Source organism: Periplaneta americana, chromosome 6, assembly GCF_040183065.1.
Source record: "Periplaneta americana isolate PAMFEO1 chromosome 6, P.americana_PAMFEO1_priV1, whole genome shotgun sequence".
Lineage (NCBI taxonomy): Eukaryota > Metazoa > Arthropoda > Insecta > Blattodea > Blattidae > Periplaneta > Periplaneta americana.
In genome coordinates, this window is record NC_091122.1 from 123,140,817 (window position 1) to 123,168,527 (window position 27,711).

General features: G+C 35.1%; 2 protein-coding genes across 10 annotated transcripts in view; both read left to right on the forward strand.

Moving 5' to 3' along the window:
• The window catches only part of zip (myosin heavy chain 10), a 352,102-nt gene extending 349,733 nt beyond the window's left edge, over window positions 1-2,369 (forward strand). For 5 of the 6 annotated variants that reach the window (XM_069828865.1, XM_069828869.1, XM_069828866.1 and 2 more), the window contains one exon: window positions 385-2,369. In XM_069828865.1, coding sequence (XP_069684966.1) covers window positions 385-520 — 136 coding nt within the window. In that variant the 3' untranslated portion in view covers window positions 521-2,369. The remainder of the gene's footprint in view (window positions 1-384) is intronic. The other variant, XR_011332669.1, reaches the window with a different exon arrangement.
• Window positions 2,370-13,171: 10,802 nt separating this feature from the next.
• The window catches only part of LOC138701696 ((E3-independent) E2 ubiquitin-conjugating enzyme UBE2O), a 58,694-nt gene continuing 44,154 nt past the window's right edge, over window positions 13,172-27,711 (forward strand). For 2 of the 4 annotated variants that reach the window (XM_069828871.1, XM_069828874.1), the window contains exons 1-4: window positions 13,511-13,577; window positions 13,689-13,939; window positions 14,187-14,360; window positions 14,504-14,662. In XM_069828871.1, the coding sequence (XP_069684972.1) occupies window positions 13,730-13,939; window positions 14,187-14,360; window positions 14,504-14,662 (543 nt within the window). In that variant the 5' untranslated portion in view covers window positions 13,511-13,577; window positions 13,689-13,729. Of the gene's footprint in view, window positions 13,247-13,510; window positions 13,940-14,186; window positions 14,361-14,503; window positions 14,663-27,711 lie in introns of those variants that run through there. The other 2 variants (XM_069828873.1, XM_069828872.1) reach the window with 2 other exon arrangements.

The window sequence follows — 27,711 nt, forward strand, 5'->3', positions numbered from 1 at the left end:
ATGTGAAACCACCTTTCGAGAAACGAACTTATAATGAAAGTCGTAAAGTAAAAAAATAAAAAAAAAAGGACGTGAAAATAATGAAATAACGAATCAGTAGTCTTAAAGCAGAATATGATTGCTACAGAAAAAAAAAATAAAAGGAAAAGAAAGAGAAGGGGAAAGAACCTGTAAATGTGTTCAACCATGTAATCAGCAAAATGTCTGAAGATAAATTTTGTCTGACCCCATTTCAGCTACTTGGCTAATGATGCTCAAGTCTTTCAATCTTTGATCATCCGCACCTGTGTTGATTTAGCACCTGTCCTTTGTTTCCTTCTCGCCTTGGTGAATCCTCAAAGTGGTGTAGGAGCTGGTTGCTAAGATAAGGTGCTTGTTATTCAGGCGTGGTGGAGCAGGTGCGGGCATTGGGCTGAGTTCGCGGCTGGCAGGCTCAAAACGAGGTTCCCTCCCTACTGGCAGTGGTGATGATTCGTCTGTCCAAGAGGACTCCGTGGATGGGGAGGAGGCACCCAACTAGACACGTGTTGTCAACTACAAAGTCTTCCAACTACCGAGCATGCAGTGACATGTTGATATTTTTGTGGCATGTGGCAGTGGCTCCAATATTTTGAGACATGATTTTTTTTTTATTTAAGGAAAAAAGAAAGAAAGGCTGGGATGGAAATAGGATGAAGCATGTTTATAGATTGCAGTCTATCCTTGCTAAAAGGAGAAACAGTATGTTCCATAAAACTTGTGGTAAATGTTAAGGGAAAGAGGGTTCATAGCTAATACACTATGTATAGTTGTTATAATATATCATAGAAGTTATTCTTTCACCCGTGGCCATCTTTAAGTCACTGTAATTTAACAGCAAAATGAACTGATCTCTCAAACGTGTTTGCTTGTATTATTTGTAGTAGATTATATGTGGTGCATGTGCATTTATTATATCCAATTTTATGCGAATGCACTTCATTCCTTAATTGTAAATCTAAAAAGTTTTATTTGTAGAGTTAAAAAAATATAGTAATTTCATTTTTGTTAGATAAAAATACCGTAGATGTTTACCAAAGGTTTGTGAACAGTAAACATCTGAAATGGTTTAAAAAGTGAAAGAGAGAATATATTTTCAGAAACTTCTTTGCCTTCACATTTATCACAATTTAAACCTATTATGTGTCCTTCCTTTTATCCATGAACATTTGTTTTCAGCTTGCAGCTGTAACACAAATGTTACTATATATTATGCAAGTTGAAAGTAGGGGGAAAATAGAACAAAAAACGGAAATGTTCATGTAAATATAAACTACCTACTATGCAACTGCTTTGAAATAAAATTTCAAGCAGTGTATTTTGTACCATCGAGAGGTCAAGTGCTTGTTTTTATATGCAGTCTGTAGAAATCTTTGGAATTCTTGGTGGACTGGCATCATGTTGATGGAGATGAATTACAGTAACTGTTCTATTATTTAACTCTGTGATTTAGTAATATATGCCTGAATAGTAGTGTATTTTAACAAAGATTTGTTCTCAAAAGAAAATGTGGGAGAACAAAGCACATTCCCCTTGCTTGTGTGTGAAAGAAGAAATTGAAAAATAGAATCGCTCATTCCAAAAGTTAAAAAAGCAATTATTTACGAAGGAAGCAATGTTAAAAAAAAGGTTTGATTTTAATGGACGAAACCTGCATATCTACTAACACGTAAAATATAGCACATCAGATGATTCCAGTGGGGCGTCATAACGGGTATTGATTCGCCATATTAATAATAATATAATAAGGAATGTCTTCTGGAACAGGGGCACTAAGAACGGAAATGCGTGAGATTTGGTTGGCTCCTGACCACAAAATGCCTTATTGTCTTAATAAGGGAGCTTTTTTTGTAACAGCAATTAATATTGATTATGGTTATATTTAAAAAGATAAGAATTAGGAAACTAACCCACAATTTTCTAAGTGGTGCGAGAGGAGAGACCAATTTGCAATTTGTACAGATTTTTTGTGAATGTTTTAAACTGGTGATAGGTTAAAAAAGCTTCAAAAAATGTATTGATTATAATAACCCATATATGCCTTCATTTTCTACTCTGTTTCTAAGAGCCTGGAATACTTAGTACATGTAATATTAACGAATCAAGAGTACTTAGCTCGGATTTTGTAATTTAAGGTTTTTTCATAATATTATTGTTTCTGTTGTGCCAGGATGGTGTGAATGGAGGTGTTGTCAGTTGCGTGCGGATGTAAATAAATAACAGCTTTTAAACTTTTACCATACCCTGAAAGAACTTTTGTTTTCTTTCTGGAAATGAATTGATTGGTGAAAAATCAGGATTCGATCATCTTGTTATATAAAACTGGTCAATAAAATAACTAAGTAATATTATTTTATTTGTCTGTCGCTCTTGGTAACTCTTATAGGTATTATTACACCTCTTCAATACACTCCTTTATCCATCCGGTCCTTTTCCTCATTAGTACATTAACATTTTCTTCCATTTTTAGGAGTTCATGTGCTGACAGCATAATATTGTCATATTTACAATACAACCAAGGGTTTTTATTTCCAGTTTCGTTTCCAGTTACTTGATTAACTGGAGTCATATTTGGGGAACAGTGGTTTTCATTCTAGCCATTAGACGCAATATTCATGAAGTCAAACCTAGTCAGGCTGAATTGAATTTTAAGAGTAATAAACATCCTGACTTCTTGGCCACATTAACGTTATTTTCTGTGAGGAATGGGAAGGCACTGTTCTTGCAGCTGTCATTGTTAATAGAGATGGGAAGCATGATTCATTTGCGAGAATCAATTCAGATATAATAATTTACAAAAATTATTTGTTCATTTGATTCAGAGATGATCTGATATCATTATGAACAAATAAGACTTGAATTTCCATTTTTGTTCAGCAGTATCATTCATTACTATATTTGTTTCATGCTCACTAGATTGTATATTGCTATTAACTGAATTAGTGAAAAATTGACGCAGTAACAAATGAAGACTCACTTGTTCTCTGGTAACCGAGTTATTTGACGTAATAATACAGTAAAATCCCTCGTAATCGGCACCAAAACAACGGAACTTTTGGCTGGGCCAAAAAAAAATGAATCTGCCACATTGCCATAATCAGGGCCGTCAGTTTTGCCACATTCGGAAGTTCGCACAAACTTTCATTTTCAGTGAATATTCGAAATTAGTGTATTATTTATGTTGTGTGATGAGTTTTAATAAAGAAAATCCAAATAGTTTTTATGTTAATTTAATTATTCTCATAATGTCAGTATTGCCATATTAGGAAATTAGCACGAACTTTCGTGTTAAGTGAATATTCAAACCTAAAATTAGTGTATTATGTGTGTTGTGTGATATGTTTTAATAAAGAAAATCTACACAGTTTGTTTAGTTATGTTCGGACCGTCAGTGTTGCCACATTAGGAAAATTGCATGAACTTCAATTTTCAGTGAATATTCGAACCTGGAATTAATGTATTATTTGTATTGTGTGATGTGTTTTAATAAGGAAAATTCACACAGTCCTTATGTTTATTCAGTTATGACGAGTGATAGAGGAATAAGCTTCACATGGCTGCAGTTTCAACATTTGGCACCATGAAATACGAACTTTTTTCTGTATGTACTGGTATTTATTCAATTATCTGGCAAAATCTCGTATCCGGAACTAGCCTGGTCTATTTGGTGCCAGATAAGAGGGATTCTACTGTAATAATAAAAATAATATAAAGATATTAAAGACATACATAAACTTAAAGAGATAGATGAGTATATAAAACACGTGTTTTTCCCGATTTATTTACATTTAAATGCCTGAAAATAGTAAAAAAAAAAATGGCACCTTTTGTGTGTTACAGTATTCACAAGTTTGGTTTTCTGCATTTTCCTGTAGACCTAAATTGGCATTTTTAAACTTTAGGTTTACTTTTATTTTATAAATAGTTAGAGATTCTGTTTAATTCTGTTTAGGGCGAAGGTCAAAGGTACTTATTTTAAGAAAGTAATAAGCAATAATAGGCCTCGTATCCAAATGAATAAGTTGATCTACATAAATTCAATTAGGACTCGGTCATAATTTCGATTGAAATGGAGTGGTAATTAAAAGATAGACAGTTGACATTCTACGAAAACAATTTTATTTTCTATCGTTTCAAGACATAATTGGAATAGATATTCTATATCAGCAATTCATTTACGTAAATACGAACACAGCAGTGGCAACTTTTAGATCTTATAACAATTAATAAAAACGTATGACCTTAATGAGGTTCCTTTATAATCCACCATATGTCTCGAACATCACAGCAGTCCACACCTGTGGAGTAACGGTCAGCGCGTCTGGCCGCGAAACCAGGTGGCCCGGGTTCGATTCCCGGTTGGGGCAAGTTACCTGGTTGAGGTTTTTTCCGGGGTTTTCCCTCAACCCAAGATGAGCAAATGCTGGGTAACTTTCGGTGCTGGACCCCGGACTCATTTCACCGGCATTATCACCTTCATCTCATTCAGACGCTAAATAACCTAAGCTGTTGATAAAGCGTCGTAAAATAACCTACTAAAATAAATAACATCACAGCATACATTCTGTCACTTTGTTTTGCTCCCCTCAACTATGTTCCCCCAACCAGCAGTCAAAAGTGAACAAATGTCTCCTATCCAGGTGACATAGAATAATGAAATAACATTGATTTGGATAATTTATTGTAGAAAACGATTCATAACAAGTGAGGACCAAGAAGATGGTTGATTGAAGTTTAGATTCACAAAGGAATGACTCGTTCACAATTCTCCCATTTCTAATACACTGGTGAATTTAAGGTGTAAATACTGGGTAGGTTGAAAAAATCTGCTTTGTATCTTTTTATACACCAGATGTGTATCGGCTTTTCTATCAACATTCTTTGATACAGACCCCACAAGAAGATGATGACCACTCATTTTCACCTCCAAATAGAATACAGATATAACAATATAACTTATTTGACTCAGAGCACCCTTTTAGCCAAGGGTATTTCTTATACAGTACCATGAAAATTGAAAATTTGTCTTCATTTGCTATTTTAATAAGTAAATGTGGTGTCAATCTCCTGTCTAGTTTGTGACTGTATATTAAATGTGTGTTACTTATAATATATCATCCCAGACTGTTGATTTTTAGTTGAGTACCCTTTTTAAGTCCTGGCAAAATTCCTATATTTTTCATGTTAATTTACACGTTTTTAGTTTATACATTTTTGACACTTATATGATCGTATTTTAAACTCCAGAAGATACGAAACCTCATTTATAAGTTCTAAATCAATTTTGCTCGAAATTAGGTTGGTGGTGAAAATGTTAGAATCTGAAAATACAGCACATGTTCATTTTTTAAGATGGGACCTACTTTGAAATTTCGTGGACATTTGAAGCTGTCCATACTTGCCCCCCCAACAATCTTGTGTTCTTTAATGACAGTTACTTCTTTAGAAAATTTCGTAACACGCCATGATGTAATTGAACAAATTATTGAACAGTTATCACAATTTGAGGCCATGGTTTATTCCTTAAGAGCAAGCAGTCCAAAATAACTGACTTATTTGTAAAATAATCATGTGTTATTAAATGAAGATCACACGGGAAGAACATGATAGACCTAAGTCAATGTCGTAAAATGTTCTGGATTGGAGTTCGAAATGTAATATATCAGCCAACTTTGGGTCTAAGCAGCTGAGATTGCCTATAAATAATCTGGCATTATTCAAGAATGTGTGTTATAAATTTGAGTACTGTATTATAGACTCAAATGTAGAACTGTGGAGTTATAAATTTCTCATGTGAAAATTTTACTAAATTTACTTTACTCGTTCTCCCCATATAGTCTTCAAATGCTATTTTAGATATTAAAATATCGTTTCAGTTAATACACTTTTCTCATTTATACATTTTTTTCTTCAGACCCACATAGAAATGTATTAATTTAATTTAATGTATTTTTTTCTGTAGTCATGAACATTGTCTGCTAGAATATTTTCTTGTTTTCAGTTCTGGAGATAGCTATGCCAGATCAAGTCATAGTTGAAGTTCGTCATACAGGAAAATGTCTAATTTTTGCGTCTGATTTTTTTTTATATATATATACGAGGTAAGGCATATCGCATGTATTGCGATTCTGCAAATATTAGTTTCAACATTTACACGAAAATGCATGTTTTCAGTATCCTCAATACCGAAAAAGTGTTTCTTGGCTTATCATCATTCTGTGTACAACGACTTTTGTAACTATTGAATGTTTTTTGTTCATATGTATTACCTACAAGTGAAATCAACTAGGAATAGTGCACATGAAATATATATAAAAAAGTGACAATCCTAGTGATTACATGAATATGTCTTTATTTTATTGCTTAAATTTCTTATTTTTTTTATTTTTGGTTAATAAACATATTATTGAACATTTCTTCTGTAAATGAAATATAATTGATTAAATTTACAATTCCAGAAAAAAAAAAACCAGCGTCTTGATGGAAATCCACCTGTATGTAGACAACAAGTTTCACATGACTGTCTAAAAGTAGAATATATACAGGTACTCTTGTTTACTGCACATGTGCATGGAACTTGTTAAAATAAAGTGGAACATTTTTTTTTTTTCTGGAACTGTGCATACATTTGTTTCATCTACCTTGGATCAGAGGTTAACTGAACATGATACCATGTCTGAAATTCACAAACAGATATCTCTGCAAATAGATGTTTTCATAATCTTAGGAAATATATAAAGTCACAATTAATATCTAGAAAAGTTAAATTATGATGTGAAAGGTTTTAGTGATACCAGTTTTGTTATATGCTTCCAAGACCTGATACAACTTTTTTCTTTTTGTGTGTGTGTGTGTGGCGCGCGCGCGCGCGCGCGCGCTCCCCCTTCAGCAGGCCACCTGTGCATAATATATGAGAATGGGGGAAGGGGAAACCAGTGCTGGCACATAGCCTTCTCCTGTTGAATAGCACCAGGCTTAATTCCTCGTCTGATGGATGAATCACTTCCAACAGTGACATATGCCCTCTCTTCATATGCACTGTGGAGAGATTTTGGATTTTATGCAGGCATATTAGTGAACAATCTAGTGATTAAAAGTTGTGCACCGCCACCTCTCCTAGTCCCAAGATAGAAATTTTACATGAAAATCTCTGACTCCACTGGAAATCGAACCTGGGCAAATGTGCTACCACAAAGCTAACTTGGCAGAAGAAGATACAACTTTGAACTCTACAAATAACTTAATGGCAAGATATTCTTGGAGTCGTAAAGATTAAATGGTTAGAATGGCCTCGACTTTTGTTACTTGCCAATGACAACAGGATGAGAGAAGGTATTCAAAACAACAACGCCAGAAGAAACGGAAGAGAAGATTCTGTCAAAGGAGATATAAGGGGTGTGGGAATTAAGAACTGGAAGAGTTTGTCATTGAATAGAGAAGAAAGGTGAAAACTTGTTAACATACGACTGCCATGTTGATGATATGTCTATAAAATATTTTGCGTTCATGGTGCAGTTGTATTTATTTAATTTAGTGCCAGAAACTTGGCATAAAGCCATTCATCTTCGCACTTCCCAATACAGTTCTCCAACAGGCTGTTTAAAGTTCATCACAGCACTGCACTTTTTAATATGGTCCCAGTTCATGACACTATTGGAATCCTTGTGCAGAAAACACGTTGATGAGGGAAGAATGAAGAGCCCATGAAGATGCTCTGCTAGAACATCGCAGCCTGTTGCTATGTGGAATGCTGCTACTGATTCTTTCCGTGTTTGGTTGGTAATAGTATCTTTTTTTGTGAATCATCACATTCCATTTCTTGTCTTTGCTTCAGTGAATGAGATCTTGATGCACTTCTTTAAATTTATTATTGATATGCAGCTTCACATTTTGGAATGGTAGGGAATTGGTTAGATGTAACTTTTTTTGGGTAGCTGATCGACTAGTTTGTTCCCTTCAATTTCACAGTGTGAGGGGATCCACTGGAAATGTATGTTATTCATACATTGCAATTTTGCTATTAAAGCTTAAATGTCTGATATGTGGGAACTTGAGGATATATTGACAAGCAGATTATACAATTAGAATCTCATGCTAAACAATTTGTAAACATCCGTAGTGCTACAGCCCTTTAAGGGGCCAGACCAACCAGATGCCTGCTGGACTCATAGCCACATGCCGAAGCAGAGGTGGACGATCATCCAACCAGAATGGAGATATATCGTGTGGTTAGCATGATGATCTCAGTTGTTACAGCTGGATTTCATAAGCGAATTTCGTTACCTGTCGTAGCTTCCCAAATACATCACGATGCTGGGTGGGCACTGGTCCCATATACTGGCCAAAATTTCATGAGAAAATGTCTTGCCCCATGAGAACTTCAAGCAGCATGCATTCCGTAATTCAAGTTCCAGACAGGATGCCTTAGATTACGACGCCATGGCACAGGACTAAACAACTATTATCTATTAATATTTCTGTCAATTGTAAATGGCAAGTAATATTAGAACAATATCATGAGAATTTGTGGAAAATGAATTACCTCTGCTTAAATCGTACTATTTACAATCTTACAAACTATCTTTTGTGTGCAATGCAGAAAACTAAAACTTCCAGCTTACTATTTGGGTATACAGGAAATGATTTCATATCCATATATCTCGTCATTACCATAATAGCTCTTGAAAAGAAACTACAAATAGGAATGTCATTGGTAACCTTCATAATAAAATGTATTGTTGCAAAGTGGATAAACTGTATGAGGATGTTGGTGCCATGTTTATGACACCGATTTTTAACAAAAGGTAAGGTCAAGTGAAAGACAAGAATAACGAATTTATGATTTATGGATGGTTAATACAAATTCTGATTCTTAGTATATCAGCTTGCATCAAGGTGAACCGTAAGTAATGTCATTAATTTCAAGAGATTATTTTAAATACAGTATTTTAAATAAAAGAGTTTAATACAGTTTTCCTTGTTTTTGCTTTCTTTTAGAGATAAAAATTATTTTATATGAAACATCTCATAGCATAGTGTGTTTTGGGAAAGACATTGATTTAATTCCCAATATGCCCAGTCATTTAAGAGAGCACTGTATTATGATGAATGATTGGAAGAATTTTAGTTTCGTCCTTTAAATATTTAGAAATTTGATCCGAACAAATGTAAATTTTCGTTCTGCTAAGGAATTTTACAATGTTATATTTATTCAAATCAAGGAGAAAATTTAAATTCTTTCAATCATATATTATCATAATACTCTGCAATCTTAAATCGACCGAGCATATTGGGAATTAAATTAATGGCTTTGCCAAAACACGCTCTGAAATGTTTCATATACATTACAATTACATAAGTGTTCAGCTCATGAGCAGTTCTTTCACTGCAAACCCAGCATTCTCCAATTTTTTTTCTATTTTCTGCCTTCCTCTTAGTCTCCGCATAAATGATCCACATATCTTAATGTCGTCTATCATCTGATATCTTCTTCTGCCCCAGAGTCCTCCCGTTTCATATAAAACAATTTTTATCTCTAAAAGAAACAAAACTGTATAAACTTTTTTGTTTAAAATATCTAAAAAAATAATCCCCTGAAATTAATGTCAGTACTTACTGCTCATTCTGTATGCTAGTTGAATAAGATCGTTATTTTTTAGTGACTGAGCTTTCACAGGTTCATCTGTACTTTCAGTAGCAAGCGTCCTAAATGAAGACGAAAGCAGAAAAGTTTAAAGTACGGTATGTATTGTTATTAGTGTTGTGGGAGTGAATCCATCAATTTCTGTTGTAAGATTAGTCTATCAAAAATATTTAACCGAATAATCGAGTCGATTAAAATTAATCGACTATACTTTATATTAATTATTATTTTGTTAATGCAAACTCAGAGTAAAATTTCCGACAATATTAGTCTCTCGGAAATTGCTTACTTCAGACACAATAATACCGTTATTTTGTAACTGCAAAGCAGGTAGCATAGGGCAAATCTTTGCACAAACACTTCAGAAAGAGATTAATATATGACAGTGACCTGGTCTACCCCTATTGAAAGTAGAAACACAATGTGAAACACGATAATGCATGGACTCACACCAATCATGTCACTGTGGAGAAAATCAGTATATTTGGGTGGGAAACTCTTCTGCAATCTCCCTACAATCCCGGCTACCATCTTTTCGGTTCTGTAAAGGAGTAGCTGCGAGGCCAATGCTACGAGATGCTGGAGGACATCCGGAAAGCAGTGCGTCGGTGTCTTTGGGAAGATGAAACAGACTTCTACAGCAAGGGAATTTTCAAACTTACAGAACCCAGAAAAAATGTGTGCAAAGAAATGGAGACTATGTTGAAAAGTGACAGAAAAGTCTATAGATTAAGATAATGTACTTGGTTTGTCTAAAAAATAAAAATTAAGATTTATAACAATGGGTTGCTCATGACTTTCAGTATGACCCTCGTATTGTTATCATTTCCACCAATACCACCCACAGACTGCAACCTTTAGGTGTTGGGGGTGTATTCTTCCTTTAAAACTAGTTGTGCAGAAGCATTTCATGACCATATACTATCTCATCCTGGGAGGAAAATAACCATCTTTGATGTAGTTCAATTGACAAAGACAGCAATATTAACTGAATTCACTCCCTCCAATATTGTCAACTCATTGAAGAAAACTGAACTGTGGCCTGTGAATTCACAAGTGTTCAATGAAAATTATTTGTAAGCAAACCAGTCTTCATTTCTTATATTAATCAATTTCTTTATTTTTTAGCACTCATTACTTCCAGTGTTAACAATAACTTCAAATTTGCTCAAAGAATTTAATTTGATAGGATGCCACATGTCTCGCATCAGCATGACAAAACTACCTCACCGATGGGATAGATTCAGTACTTTTAATTAATGTTTTGAGGTTTATTTTTCTTGTAGTAGAATGTAGAACTGAATGAAAATGTATGGTATTGTATAAAAGACTGTCTTAAACAAATAAAGAGAGATTTGTAAATTGTCATAATCTAAGTAATTTTTATTTTTTTTATATATAAATGTGCCAAATGTACCCCACTCTCCCCCTACTCATTATTCTTTTATTTATACAGGGCATAATTTCAGGTATGTATTTCCCACATGTAGACAATCAAAATAGTTCATTACAACATGTGTCCGGAAATGCTTTATTTCCGAGTTATGGCCTTCACAACATTGAAATTCACCGGAACGTTTTTCTTTCCGCAGGTCGTTGCCATCAAAGGAGACATTAAGAGGGCACTCTGACAGTTCATTCCGAGGCGAAGGTTACATTCAGTGTTGTGTAGGCGTTAGACTGTGCGACATGTATTCAAATCAAGAGCTGGCAGAGATACTGTACTCTTCATGTACGGTAAGGCGGACGGCAATGCTGCGCTGGCTCGTCGTTTGTACCAGGAGAGGTACCCACAGCGACAATGTCCAGATCGGAAGACATTTGTACGTCTCCATTACCGTCTGTGCGAGTATGGAAAATTTAACTCTGCTGGTTTGGGAAGGGGACGACCAAGATCTGCAACTCCAGAAGTACAGGAGGAGATTCTGGAGGCTGTGAACATGACTCCTTCTATCAGCACACGAAGGGTAGCGTTGCAAGTCAATGTTCCTCATACGACTGTCTGAAGACTGTTGAAAGAGTAGGTATCAATTGTATCCTTATCATTTGCAACGTGTACAGGCCCTGTCACCAGCAGATTACCCTGCACGAGTTAGGTCCTGTCAGTGGTTCTTGCAGCAGTGTGGTGTAAATTCGTCTTAGTATTATTTACAGATGAAGCACAGTTCACACGAGATGGCGTAACAAATTTCCACAATCAGCATGTATGGGCGTATGAAAACCCACGTGCAACTGTTCCATCTCATCACCAGGTGCGGTTCTCCCTCAACATGTGAGCCGGTATCATTGGTGATCGATTAGTTGGACCCCATGTACTTGTAAACAGACTTACGGGGCAGGCGTACACAAACTTCCTGGAAAACACCATACCTAATGTTTTAGAAGACACTCCACTGATCAATCGTCAACACATTCACTTCTTGTATGATGGCGCTCCTGCACACTTCAGTCAAACGGCTCGCCGGTACTTGGATCGAAGGTTTCCTGATCGATGGATAGGTAGAGGTGGCCCAATTACTTGGCCTCCACGCTCACCTGATCTGAACCCTCTCGATTTCTACTTGTGGGGCCATTTAAAATCATTGGTTTATTTGTCTCCGGTGCCTGATTTGGAATACCTTCGGAATCGAATTGTGGCATGTTCTGAGGACATACACAATACTCCTGGAGTTTGGGATCGTGTTCGCAGGTGAATGAGACATCGATGTGAGGTCTGTATTCAAGCAGGAGGTGGACATTTTGAACATCTTCTGTAATGACAACGACCTGCGGAAAGAAAAACCTTCCAGTGAATTTCAATGTTGTGAAGGCCATAACTCGGAAATGAAGCATTTCCGGACACATGTTGTAATGAACTATTTTGATTGTCTACGTGTGGGAAATACATACCTGAAATTATTCCCCGTATTTTTTAAACACCCTGTATATGTTTCTATAAATACGCCATACTGTAGGTACTGAGTTACGAGGCGCGTCCATAAAGTAACTTTCCCACTCGTCCCACAGCTAGCAAACCCACATGCGACTGCATGTACGTGATAGTGTAATGTCCTGGCATGGCGCATGCACTAGCAGAACTTCCCGAGTGCTCTCAGTAGCTTCGTTGCATTGGTTGAAGATGAACGTTTCTATTCCAGCTCCCGCCGCGTGTAAAGTGAAGTCAGTGATAAAGTTTTTGAATGCACAGGGCATAGCGCCGATTGAAATTGATCGTCAGCTGTGCCAGGTCTATGGGCCTAACGTTATAAGCAAGCAGATGGTGCGTTGCTCCACAAGGTCGTCTGTGATGATGGTTGGCCTCCCACTGCGCTCCTCATCATGCACATTTTGGCGTCCTGTTGAAAATTGTCTACAGCAACAACGCACCATTTGCTTGCCCATATATGGATAGTTTAAGAGCACATGGTGATTCGCGAGCCACACTTTGTAGAAAATTTGCGTGTTTAGTGACATTTAATCGACACGTGGGACGAGCAAGATCGATATATATCGAACAAAATTTATTTTGCAGTGACACCAATATATACATTATAAAGTCATATGTAATGTGAGGGAATGGATATATACGTTTTCTCTTGATATTAAGTATATAACTAAAATTTATAATTAAAAAATTGGACAATTATTTTTTATGATTCAGTTTTAACGTAATTAAGTTGATAATAAATTATTCATGCTCACTCGCCTGATTTTTCATATTGCATTATTGATATAGTAGCATTTCACCAAATTCATCATCATTTTTAGTTGAACACATTTTTGGACTCATCGGAAACTCCCAAATTTTTTTTATCATAAGAGGAAAATTTCGAAGGTTGAGTAGGTAATTCAGGTAATTGGTTACGTGGGACGAGCTGGTGGCTTGTCACCGGAAAATTGATAAATAAACACTATAAATTTTACGCAGAAATAATCAGTACTTTATCATTTTGGAATGCATAATATCATTAAATGTTCAGTTTGTAAGAAATAATTTGTAGATAAGTGGTTGTGTATGTGAGTATACAATTTATGTTTTAATTTTCAGACTATGCTTTGATAGCTTCCTGTCAGTTGGCTACGATCATCATGGCTGCTGAACACCAGTACTTTTATGAAGATGAAGTTTATAGAATTAATAAGAAGGGTAATATCGAATTTGGTATGGTGTTGGAAAATTCCGAACTCGTTAGTAGCGATGAAAATTCAGATGTTGAAGAAGGAGGGAGGATGAAAAAGGGACATATACGTGTGGCATGGCATCCCACAGGAGTAGAAGAAGTCATCCCAGAACGAAAGGTAATTCTTAAATATATCGTTAGAATAGTAGGCTACTTACCTGCTTTCTTGTTAAATAAATATACGTCCATAAAATTAGGTGTAAGTCTTTTAGATATACTTCCAGATTAAGAGGAAATACTTAATGTATTATAACTACACTAAAATCAACTGCAATTAAGTGTACAAGACGTTAGTGTCTTGTTTTTAGAAGTGTAAATGGCAATAATATTTTATTATGTTTTTGTTCCCATTCTACTTCCCATAGGTTCATCTAGCAGATAGGTCGTTGATGCCTGGTGACGTTGTTAGGCGTATGATAAAAGGAAAGGACACTCAACGCGGTTATTGTAGAGACATAAAAGTGACAGCCAGTGTACAAGTTGTTGGAACAAAACAAGTAATTCCAAATGTAAAAAGTGAAAACCTCATACCGTTGGAGGTGAGTTTCTATCGTTAACAACATAAGTAAAAGGTCTGACTGGAAGTTATTATTAAAATATTAATTTTATTAATATAAGTGATTCGAATCAAGCACATAGGCCTAATTAGAGATAGGCTACAGTATAAATTTTTATGTTACAGGAATTTGCAACTGACATAGCAGCATGTCTTGATTCATGGGTTGGAGGAATCAAGACTGTTCATTCGAAATTGTTAATTCAGTGTTCAGATGGATCTCGTTGTATTATTAATGATATTGAAGCAAGTGGACTTGAAGACTTCAATGAGAAGCGGGACTGTGTGAGTATATTGAAATCATGAAATTAATCTGCATGCTAGCGTAGTACTTAGGGTCAGAAATGACAGTAGGTCTATATTATCCGAATTTTTTATTGTTCTAGAACGATAGTTTTACAGAGATATTTTACTAACCTCTTTTATTCTATTTCTGCTGTGACATAAGGTCTGTGGGTATGCGTTAGATTATATTAGATTGAAAGGATTAAGCCATTACAGCCTTTAGCATTACCAGTACATCGATTTCCGAACTATTACATTACCCATAACTCTACACCTGAATGGCCTCTGTGTTCTCAATGAAGAGAACCAGATGTCTGGGATTTCATGGAAATGATTTGGTTTAGCAAATGCCTTAGCTAGGACTTCACAGTCACATAGTTGGTACTGTTTCGGTAAATCTTTACAATAGCGTTACCGAAGGAAGGAGGACAACAAGAAAGGGTACATTCTTAGACAATTGTCAGTACCGGTATATGCAAGGAATACCAAAAACCTAAACTAACCTGGGTAATTAGCAAGGGACCATCGGTCTTTTACAAGATTAGTGTGTTAGTTAAGGGGATATATATAAGTGACATGAGGCCGAGGAATTAAGATCATTGGAATTTTTTCGCATATTCTTCGGCCTCACGTCACTTAAGTAGATATCCCCTCAACTGACTGCTAACCTTGTCACATATCTTGTAAAAGACTGGAGGTCTCTTGCTAATTATCCTAATCTGACCTAAGCTGTCACAGATTCGTATATCAGGGCTGCCAAGTTAAAATTCTGAAAGAAGCTGACAACAACAACAACAACAACAACAACAACAACAAAAAGCTGACACCACTAATTATTATTTCCATAAGAAAATTTATAAGCAAATACATTGTCATACATACAATAACAAATTATTCAGGTTTTAAAATGTGAAAAACACAACAAATATAGCCAGATTACCATGAATTACTTTTATTATACTCTTCAGTGGCACGTCTGGCTTTATTAAAATATTTTTCATTAAACACTTGTTCTTGGCACTTACCCTCATAGTTTAATTTGCAACATACAATGGAAAGGCGAGTTCTGTCTACCTTCATTGAGGAACGAAATTCAGTTTTATTTTGTCTGATTAAACTAAAAACTCTCTCTTCTGTTGCATTACTGTGTGGTAATGTCATAACTTTGTGTAACTCGTCATACTTTTGACTTCCAGTATTAAAGTTTAGTTTTTTGTAAATAATCGGAACTAAAGCATAAACTGATCATACAAATAATTCATATCATAATCTGAGAAATGAAGATCATCTTTATATCTATTGCAAAAACATTGAATTTGGTCAAAGTTACCTCCTATATTATTTACATTGGCAAATTGTTATTACAAACATCATCATTGAATGGCAAATTCACTTGAAAATACTCGATGGAATAGAAAGGAACCCCCCCCCCCCCCAAAAAATATATAGGCCTTACTTTCTCCAATACTTCCATCATATATTACCTTTCCGAGAAGCTATTTACATGTCAAACCATTATAAACAACTCTGAATTTTCTAGTTGATTAATCATAGCCGATAATCCACATGTTAACATGATGAGACAGATGTTAAACTCAAATCGTCATGTGATTTTCTCTGTCTTTCTTTTCCTGAAGACTTCACTAAAGCTACAATTCGAAATTTTCGAGAAGAATTGCGATGTCGTGAATATGAATTCTGGAAGACCCTTTCAGGATGGGAAAAAAGGTGTTGAGATGTACAGCGAAGTAACTGTTGCCAACAGTTGGTTTGCTAACAAGAAAGGGCTTTGACTACTGAATGGATATCTAACCTGAAAATGATAACAAATTTAGCAGCTGTTCATTTCATCCCTGGCAGATCTCTTGACGGTACCTGGTGCAGGCGTGGCTGCCCAGAGATCGAAACTTTAGCACACGTCTTGGGATTCTTTGAACAGGGATTGTTCTTGAGGAACTCTAGACACCATCTTATAAGATCCAAAATTGCTGCCATATTAAGAAATAAGGGCTGGATAATAGAAGACATCTCCTGTCTAGCTGAAAATGGGTCAAGAGATGAGTCGATATTTTAGCTCATAATGCTCACACTAAACAGGACTTCATTGTGGACACAACAATATGTTTTGAAGTAGGATGTCATCAGTCAGCCGAGGTCCACCATGAGAAGAAGTCGATCTATGAGCTTACAGTCAACTAACTTATTTCAAGCTGAAATATTCCTTAATTCACGTTGAGGTATTCGGCTTGCTCATAGGTACTCAAGAGACAGAAGTCACTTGAAGACGCATATCGTCTTCTGCATCCAAACAAACTCGATATTTTGTTTTTGTAGCCATGTACCTCGAAAAGGCCGTTTCACAGAGGTACGTAGTAGCTACCAAAAGGCAGTAAGAGCAATTTAGCTTTTTAACTTAATATCGAAAGATCCTTCCCTAACTGAGCCCAAAATTCGGGAAGTGGTTTGCTTTTAAATGATGATTGACAGTGGCTGTCCAAAACCATGGCTATAAGGATCTCATATTCTGCCGCAGTGAGGGCTGCTGGTTTTGATTTCACTGAGAATGGATCTACAATCCACTCATATTTCTTTCGAATCAATTCCTGGGTGTCCCTTGGAAAGTCTGAATTCATATTTTAAAGCAAATTGCCGAGGTGTTCTTTTATTATTGCTATGAATTAGTCATACATTGTTACGTTATTTTCTTCTATAAAGTTTGAAGTCAGTGAGAAACATGTCAGATCCTTATTCTCGACGCTTTCCATGTAGAGCGCTATCTTTTTCTTCAGCCCAGCAATTTGTCATTAACATCGAATATAGTCTTTCGTTTCCCTTGTTTGGATGTGCTAAATTCATTCATTTTTTTTTTAATATTTACCAAGTAACATAATTTGCACAACCATTCCTGATCATTCAAATAATCTGCTAGCAAACTGTTTTGGTCATTCAAAAGTAAAGAAACTTCAATTCGAAGGTCAAGTAAATGGGACAGCGCTTTACCGCACAACAGCCATTGCAATTTTGTGTGTGTAATAACAATATCTTGTGTGTACTTCCCATATCTTCACACAGGATTTTGAGTAGTCTAAACTGCAAAGATCGTGTCTTAACAAAATTGATAATTTTGATGGCTTTGTCTAGTACCTGCTTTAATAACACTGACTTTTTTTCGTTGTGAGAACATGTCAGTGTAGTACACAATCACTACTTTTGCAGTTTTTTTAAACTTTCTTGATCCTTGTAACACCACCAGCAACAGGACCTACCGTGATCTCTATACCATCTTTGCACATATCAATGTAATTGTCCCACGGTATTGAGTTTTCAATGAAGAAGACATCAGGGAAAAATTTTCAGGACCACTTGTAGAGGATAGCAATGGCTTGCAGAACAAAATATCTTCATGAAAAGAACCTGAAAATTCGTACCACACAAACATCATTAACACAGCTAATCCAGCAGCATCCAAGGATTCGTCTAGTTGTAGCCTAGATCATATATACTAACAGATAGCTCTCTTATATAGGCTTTAGGGTTTGCAGTCGAGGCCGGCTTGATGTAGTTCAGTAATCGTCAACAGATGGCACAATGACCAACACCATCACGAGACACGAACTCTGAACCGGTCTGGTCGGTCTAAATCGATTATTTCTTGCTTACGAGATAATCTCGTAAGCAACGGTATGTACTGTCGACAACTGATGACCATGGATAAATATTATTGGCTTATATGACCTTGGCAAGTTCGGAACGAGGGAGCTATTTATAGTTGTCACGTGGGCGAAGCGGGGAGATAAGATAAAGTACGCCTTTGTATTGAATAGAATACAATACAGAGTCTCCCGCAAAGCCAATCTACCTAGAATATTTAGACCATGTTATAAAGTTGTCGGTCGGCTAAATTATGATTCGTTATCTCTTCTGTTTTTATATATTTGTCGTGAATATTATTTATATTATCAACTGAGTGTATAACATAATTTATCCGTTAATTGATATTTCACTAATGATAAATCCAAAGAACAATGGGAAATAAGGGACTAAACACTGAAAAATAAATAAAATAAGAGAATTTGACGTTCATAATTATAATGTTGTCGGAGTTTTGTTATACTTTACTTTGAATTATTTTAACTTGCACCACAAAAACGTATGAAAATTAATGTTAACATTACCTATTTAGTTATGATAGTAGTATATTGGAAAATTTGTACATATAGCCTGATTACAATATATAAGTAATCCTATCCTAACCTAACCAATGGTAGTCTTGTTTATTTCATACGTGTTCGTATAATTATACAAAAACAAGAATAATGTAGTTTGCAGCCTGTGATATTGTCTCGTTTACAGTATTATATAATATACATATTACGATATTTACTAGGTACTTTAACAATATATAGTTAATAATATTATAAAATATACAGGCCTAATCCATTACCAAGAAATAGCCCTTCCCTCACATGTTCAATCCTGTTTACCTCAAAAGGCCTTCAAAACTTAAAAACTATTCGAAACTGGATTAAAATAGTCATGTTGATGTAGACCTACAACATTACATTTTTTTGTCACTACTCCTGATCCCATTCTAACAGTTTCAGGTTTTGTAATTTGTAACAATACTAACAATACTGATGGGTCATTCCATAGTCACACACGTAACATTTTCGAAGTAACTATGATCTTCACAGGATATTTAATCAAATACTTAGGAGTTCATGAAAGACACATCACTGTTTTTTAACGTAAGCATTCCAAAATATAAACAGAAAATCATAATGAAAAGGAATAATTAATAATGTAAAAAATATTAAATATTATATGGTGTGACACATGAACATTTTCTTGCCACTTAATTTATTACCAAAATGGAAAATGTTCATATTATTATGCCAAATGTCATAAATGCATTTAGTTGTTTTCGAACAATTAAGACATTTGTGTGGTACATGTAACTGCTAAATCGCATACTTTAATAAAAATAACAGTGCCATTAACAAATAAAATATTACAAATTATATTGTGACACACGAACATTTCTGTCAAGTTGATTACTAATCTTTTCAAATGCATATAGAGATTTACTGTATACACTGTGCCTACAGTTCTTATTATACAAAGCACCACTTGATTACACTAAAGTACACTTTCAGATTTAAAATATCCACGGTTGTTTACAACTATATGTGGTGATATCTCCTGTGTAATGTCACGTAACAAATACATCAATATAGGCTATCCACTTTTTCTGCCATTTGTAGTACTTCCCTTTTTTTAACAACACAGACGCTTTAAATTCTTCGCCACCACAAGCTTTTGTAACTTCCTCTGCTTATCTGACTTTTTTTTTAAATTGATTATTTAACGATGTTGTATCAACTACTAGGTTATTTAGCCTCGATGGGATTGATGATAGTGAAATGATATTTGGCGAGATGAGGTTGAGAATTCGCCATAGATTACATGACATTCGCCTTACAATTGGGGGAAACCTCGGAAAAAACCTCAACCAGGTAACTTGCCCCAATCAGGATTTGAACCCGGGCCCACTCATTTTACGGTCAGATGTGCCTACCATTACTCCACAGCAGTGGACCGAACATGGGTTATGTACATTAATTTTTTTGACTTTTGGTTAGCTTTCTTAAGAATATGCATAAAGAAATGTAGTGTTTTCCAGGCTATCCTTGTAATATTAGTGACTTATTTCAACCAGTTTGTTACTAAAATATATACAGTACCTAAGTGTTTACTTGTGACACTGGTAATCCATTTAATTGGTATATGAGACGAATTTAATTTTGTGTTTTACAGAAGGATACATATTGATTTACTTTTGCTCACATTGATTTTAATTTTATTTGTTGTAGTCCAGTTTTCAATAACGTCAAGCTAGTTTTGCAAGGCGGTGATATAAGATTTATCACTAATTTTTTCTATATATTATACAGTCATCCACGAATAACCTTGCCTGAGAAGTGACATTTCTATTCAAATCCTACAATAATTTTCAGTAACTATTTTGCACCGAGAAGCTATTATACATTTAATTTTACTTCTGAGACCAGTGAAATATATGCCAATTTTATTAGAAAGGTGCATGTATAATTATCCAATAGCACGATGTTATCTGCAACAAAAACTAAAGGGCATGAAAGAAAAGAAGAAAACATTAATGCTGTGGTTCTTAGAGTTCCATTAGAGTTACACGTTCATTGTCCACTGAAAGTTGTATTTCTCTATTGAAGTGTAAAAGAGAAACTCTCATAAATTATGTCAGAAACAAAGAAAGGCACCACCCAAATATGTGGGATAATTAATTTAATAATGTTATTACCGGGACTTGAAAAAAACAATCATATGTAATGGGTGGGGGAAAAAATACTTTTTAATCGCGCTTCTATAGTTCGACAATGCTGACTATTCAGAGTTTTGCCTGACAGGTGAGCTACCATAAATTCCTTGAAGTCCTAGTTATTACTGAAGCCAAATGTGTGTCTATTGTCAAGAGTCCATTTTATTTATACTTGTTAACTCTTGATGTCCCAATGTCACCTTACAGGTGACGCTCCCTAACAAGCTGTCCAAAATTAGCAGTAAATATATTTAAACATAAATCGCCGTCGACAATGCCTTATTAGACATATGGTAACTGAATTTCAACCATTTTTGGCGACTAGCTCGTAAATCTGCAGCAGTAGAGAAGAAAACATCAGCGTGAATGCAGGAGAATCTCAACTTTGTGCGCACTTCACATAATGGCTTGTGAAAATAGTACTAAGAGTTAAGTAGTTTTATTTTTGTTTCCATATATACATTACTAAACTATTGATATTGTATATGCAATTTTCAAAAACAAGTAAAAAAGGTGCATATGGTGTATATAGGGACTACAAAGTGACATGTCACCTCCAGGTGACATTGGTCAGAACATTAAATGTCCGATCTCATTATGTTAATATAGTTATGTTACTTATTTTTCTTCTATAGTCTGACTGTGTATGAAATACTGGAGGTGATGGACGAAGATACAGTTGGAGCTTCGTCTGTTACTGATATTACCATATTTTCACCGGCTGATGGACCAGTTATCGATGAGGAAAGTGGTGACGAAACAACCAGTGACATCAACCATCTTCCAGGAAGAATACTCAGACCTACATTTGAAGTCAACGTTACTTCTGCCAATGATGTACTAATAGATAATGATGAAGGAAGTAACCCGAGACTATCAACAATTGACTAGATAACAATGTCCAATTCTTATATTGAGGAAATAAACACTGAAGTTTCAACAGACAAAAACAAACTACCGAATTCAGATATGAATATACATGGAAGAAATAATTATTATCTACGAAAGAACACAGAACATTTCTCGCGATGAAAGACAATCTATTTCTAGTATTAGACTTCAGCAGAGAAAAAAAAATAAATCTACTTCTAATATTTCTTTTCGTAATAAAGAGTGGTCTGACAAAGAAGAAATCTTTACTTGTAAATCTGGAAGAGGCGACTTAGATGAAACATTTACAGATTATAATGAATCAAAACTTACTCCTGTCTAATGTTTCGAGCCCCTGTTCAGTGAAGAAATACTCGCTGTCATGTTTAAAATGTCAAAATTGTATGTCCTCCAAAGGAATCATTCTATTGAATTGGACAAAAATGATATAAAAGTTTACATTGCCATTCTCTTACTGACGGGCTACATGTCTCCCCAAAGCATAACAATGTTTTGCGAAACAAAATCAGATGTACACAGTGAACTTGTATCCAATACCATGAGGAGAAGTAGGTTTACAAAAATCCATAAATATTTACATCTTTCAGACAATTTCAATCTTGCTCCTAATGATGAATTTGGAAAACTCCGAAGATACTTCGAGATTCTAAATGACAATTTTGGCCAACAGTTTGAAAAGATATGGTGGAGTCACAAATCTATTCATGAACAATGGTTCCCTATTATTGAAGACAGTGACAATCAGCATATTCATATTCATGCGTTTTGGATATAAACTATGGTCAGCAGCTTGGCTACCTCGCTAAGCACATGAAAAAGTGCAATCATGGTGCAATATCTTTCGCTGTGACACAGGATGATGCTGTTGTTCGATGGCATGATAATAATATTGTCACTCTTGCTTCAAACTGACACAATGTAACTCCAATTTTTAAAGCAGATCGAGTCAGTGCTATTGCAGGGAAATGAAGCAAAATTCAAGTGGATTGCCCTTCGGTTATTGAATAGTACATCAAATACATGGAAGGAGTAGATAGATTTGACGAAAATGTTCATTCCTTGAAAGTGAGCTTTCATTTAACGAAATGGTGTACACAATTTTTCATTTGATCTCGATGCAGCCTGTCATAATGCGTGGTTAGTATCAAGAAGAGATGCAATACAAAAAGACTTGACATATTGAGAATTCCGGCGAAATATCGTGCAAGTATGTTGTGGTCTTTATGGGAAAGCTCCATACAGACATCCAGCCATCGATTCAGTCCCATCCAGTAGTATTATCACATATATGCTAACTTAAATATTCTCCACTGAATAAAATATGATATTGCAGTCATTAAATGTGACAATAAGATTTATTGCCCAATGTCACCTACAGGTGACACCCCTACAGTTCGTTTGTAAATATGATTTTCCATGAATTCTCAATAAACAATACTTCTATAGGCTATAATAAACATTATTTAATCATTTATAAACAATTTGTACATCTGTAATGAGTTTGGGCTATGACGGGTTAAGACATCATTCATAGACTAATTACCGCTTTCAGTTTTGATACTACATACATTGAAATTAATCTATTATTATTCGTCCTATTTATACATTTATATTGAATGATTCGGTCTACCTTCATAACACATCTCATCAACAATACTCGATAAGAGTTGAATTAGCTTCCATGCTGCGTTGTATTTATTTTGTCATGTTCCTATAGCAGGAATATTAAATAGGAATTCCTTAAAACAGATTTATATTCACTCCTATGCCTTTATATAGAATACCAGTACATATACTGTATTTCTTAAGATTTGGTTACTTTATAAACAGCATGTTAGTGCAAGAACTCTTTTTTTCGTATTTAATAATTCTGGCATGTGTCAATAAATATGCTTGAGACCTCTGTCTCTCTGAATTACTCTTTACTAACTGGAAACACATTCCAAATTTATATTTTAAAAAAGTATTAAAATATCCTCACAATTTAGAGCATAACAATTCCCGAAATAATCATCCTACATTAAATTATTAAGATAAAAATGATTCAATCTATCGCTTGTAACAATACCTTTATGGTCCTAATAAATTAAGAAATAATAATTTACATCCAACAGATTTATTTTAAAATGGCCTGCAGTTATTATTTTGAATTTTATTGTACCTTAATAAATTGAGTTAAGGTACAATAAAATTTCATCAAGTTTCAAACAAAGTAATTCCATCTTTCCAACAGGGGGACAATAAATACTTAAAGTAATGCTAAACTCGAAAAACTTATTGATGCAACTTAATTTCATATTCTATACCACTAACACCAAAAAAAAGTGTCCTATTGTTCATACTGATTCAAGATGAATAGTTTCTTAGTGTTTGTCCATTCCACTTTTTTATTGTCCTTCCAAATTCTATTTCATTTTTAGTAGGTACTTCACATGTAGTATATGTTTTATTTTAATACATATAATGACCATGAAGATATTTGGATATGTCTTACAAAATTCTTGCTGAAGACCATTGTGGTAATATTCTGCCGCATCTGTAGTTTGTACATTTCGAAATTTCCGTGCTTCAGCCCAGAATTCAGGTGGGGGGAGGGGAGGTTGATGTGCCAATGTAGTTTTCCAGAATATAATAATATTCAAAACATTCTCTAATAGGAGGGGCCTCTGATATTAGCTCTGCAAAAAATCTGATACCTGTACTTCTGTTGCTGGTAAATAAGAAAGAACGAAATATAAAATTTTTTAACCACTTTCGAATTTCAGGTGCTTTGTGTCTCAGCTGCTGGTTTGATATACTGTTTGTTTCCTTTAATTTTCCAGAGCAAAAACTGTCCTAAGCGAAATTTACACTCTGTAATTTTAACACTGGGAACATTTATTTTGGCAGCATTGTGTGATGCTATTTCATAATATAACAAGAGCTTTGAAATGATTAACTGCTAACTACTTACCTGGGTGAAGCGGTTCCTGTGATTTCTGAAGTGAAAACCGTTCAATTTATAAGGAATTTTTTTGTGGAGATGCAGTTGATTGTATATGCAAGGTGTAAAAGTGCCTAAACTAACTGACCCCAGTGCTGTCATGGAGGCCACACGAGGCCATATATCGTATGGAACCTACAATTTTTTTTAATTAATCGTATGGGGAAATGAAAATTTTGTCTGTAAGGAGCCATACGGCATATGGGTGCCTAAGTTTTGTACATGGAGATCTATACAGATCTTAGATCATCTCTTCCTGTTCCTACTGTACCTACTGGTAGGCTATTTTGTTTGATGTTCATTAACAAAAATTATTCACCTCTTCAGCACTGGAATCCAGAATTATATAAAATAATGGTTGAAAAACAAGAAGAGCTGCAAATATACACTCCAAGATTCATCGAGACAAGTGTGCATCTATGGTGGTCTACATGGTGTATTCTTTAAATCAAACTTGTACAATTAAATTGTAAAGCAAAACAATTTCTTTACTTCTTCTTTAATATTAAGAAAAATAATTAAATGACAATTGGCGAAATAGAGAGAGAAGAGTAAAATATATTTCAAGGGAGAAAACAAGAGGTGGGGTGTATGGCCAAGAAAAAAATTACCATGACAGCACTGACCAAACCTAACCTGTTACAGACTCATGTATGCAAGGTGAATAAGCTGAGTATGAAGGAAACTACCTCAGCGCTAGTTTAACTCTTATAGATTAACTATATAAAGAACTTCAAGTGTCAATATTGTCTCAAAGGTTTCTGTGTAACAAACTTCATTTAGAAATGTCCATCTGCGATTATGTTAACTGTAGAAGAAGGAAGAAATATTGTCGTCATATGAAGTTACTCAAATTTCCAATTAAGGACAAGGAAAGGCTGCAAAAATTATTTTTGATTTCACCCTTATAAATTGAACGATTTTCACTTCAGAAATCACCGTAACTACCTCAGCACTAGTTTCAGTAATTTAAGGACCAGTATAAAGTAAATTTGATTAAAGTGAGAAAGAAATTCGTAAGGGAGGCAGTCAGGAGAGATTGAGGTTGTCTACTAATTCGTTACAAACAACTATTATAGGCTATTTCATTTGACTAACGATGATTTGTAGAGAGCAAAATACCTACAGTAGGGTAAAGAATCTAAATCAGTACGTTTATGAGAACGGATATAAAAGTGTCAGGAAAATAACAGAATTACCGTATATTGCAATTAACTCTGCATTGGCAGAGAAACCGCACAGGGTATCGTAAATCTGCTTAAAATTAGAAAATTGTGTAAAAAAATGCATTCAGAGCGAATTTTCCAGCCTGATAATATCTCGCCCACATTATGGACATAATTCAATACCGTAAGACTGATATAAAACGAATACTAGAACAATTTGTTAACCAAAGACGATGTTCAGTAGTTATTTAACAACATACAGAGCAAATAAAAACACAAACGCATATTCCAGCAATAGTTCAGATGAAAAGAAAATGATTAGTACGACCGCTTATTCGTAAAAAGAACACTGCCAGCTGTGTAGCCTACATGAAGCAATATATCAGGCCTACGTTAAGAACACGTTGAATTTAATGTGGACGAGAAACGTACAGTTATTATTTATCTGCTTCCATATCGCATCATATAATACACCTGTAAAATGAAAACATGTAGGCCTAGAAAAGAGGAAACATGTTTGGGGGGAGGGAGTTGTAATTCTTCCTTTTTCGGATAAATTTCAGAAGAGGGATACCTGCTTTTCCTTCATATTCAAAAATTGTAACCTTGTTCACACAAAATAAATTAGTGCCTTTTCGTGAGCATCATGATGTGCATTCAACAAACGCAGACAAATCTGCTCTTTTTAGTATTTTGTGATAATTGTTGCTAGGGAGGTATTGTATACTGAAAATTAAAAACATTAGATTTCGTACATCAAATGATGACAGATTATATATTGAACGCAAACAACATTATATCAGCCATGTACCAAAATGGCATCTGTGTGTGTTGATGAATTTGGGTAAAACAAGCTTCTGTATGCTACAATTTAGCGACACATCAAAGTCTTATTGTAACATAACCTCACATTACAATGAGAAAGAAATTTGGAGGTGGCATGACGTAAAAAAGTCATCCCACAGTCGTATTACTCTATGTACTGTTCAGGTACTCTGCCATCTAGTGTTTGATATCGCAAGCTTATTTCTCGACACTAGCGACGCATAGCGTCCGTTATTTTCCAGTTGCGTCCAAATTTAATATAAGCTTGGCTGATCTGTTTTATATATGATCTAGGGTTGTAGCAAAAATTTTGTTTGACTGATGGGGGAAATTAGATATTTTTAACATTGTTTAATAGATCCTTGATTTGATTACATCCAGTGTTATTTGATAAAGGCACATTGGAGATCAAGTTTGCAGTTTTTTCGTTCACCATGCACTTCACTATCTCCAGCAATAGTGGTTTTATAAGAATTTCATCAAGGGTCTGAGGTTTATGAGCAAGAGCCAGATCATGACTAACCAAGTGGGAATAATGCAGTGCAGTTTCAGTCTTGTGATGACAGAAGTTATTGCACAGCGCTAAGAAAAAATGGCTGCACTGATATTGTCTCCCGCCAACTGCGAGATTCGTGCAGTTTCCCGATTTCTCTACACTTGGAAGCAATCTCCAGCAGAGATCCACCACCAATTGTGCAACATGTATAGACCCGACGTTATGAGTGACAATATGGTCAAATGATGATGCAGGCAATTCACTGAAGGCCGAACCAATCTGCACGATGAAGATCATAGTGGCTGACCATCTCTGGTGATGCCAGAACTG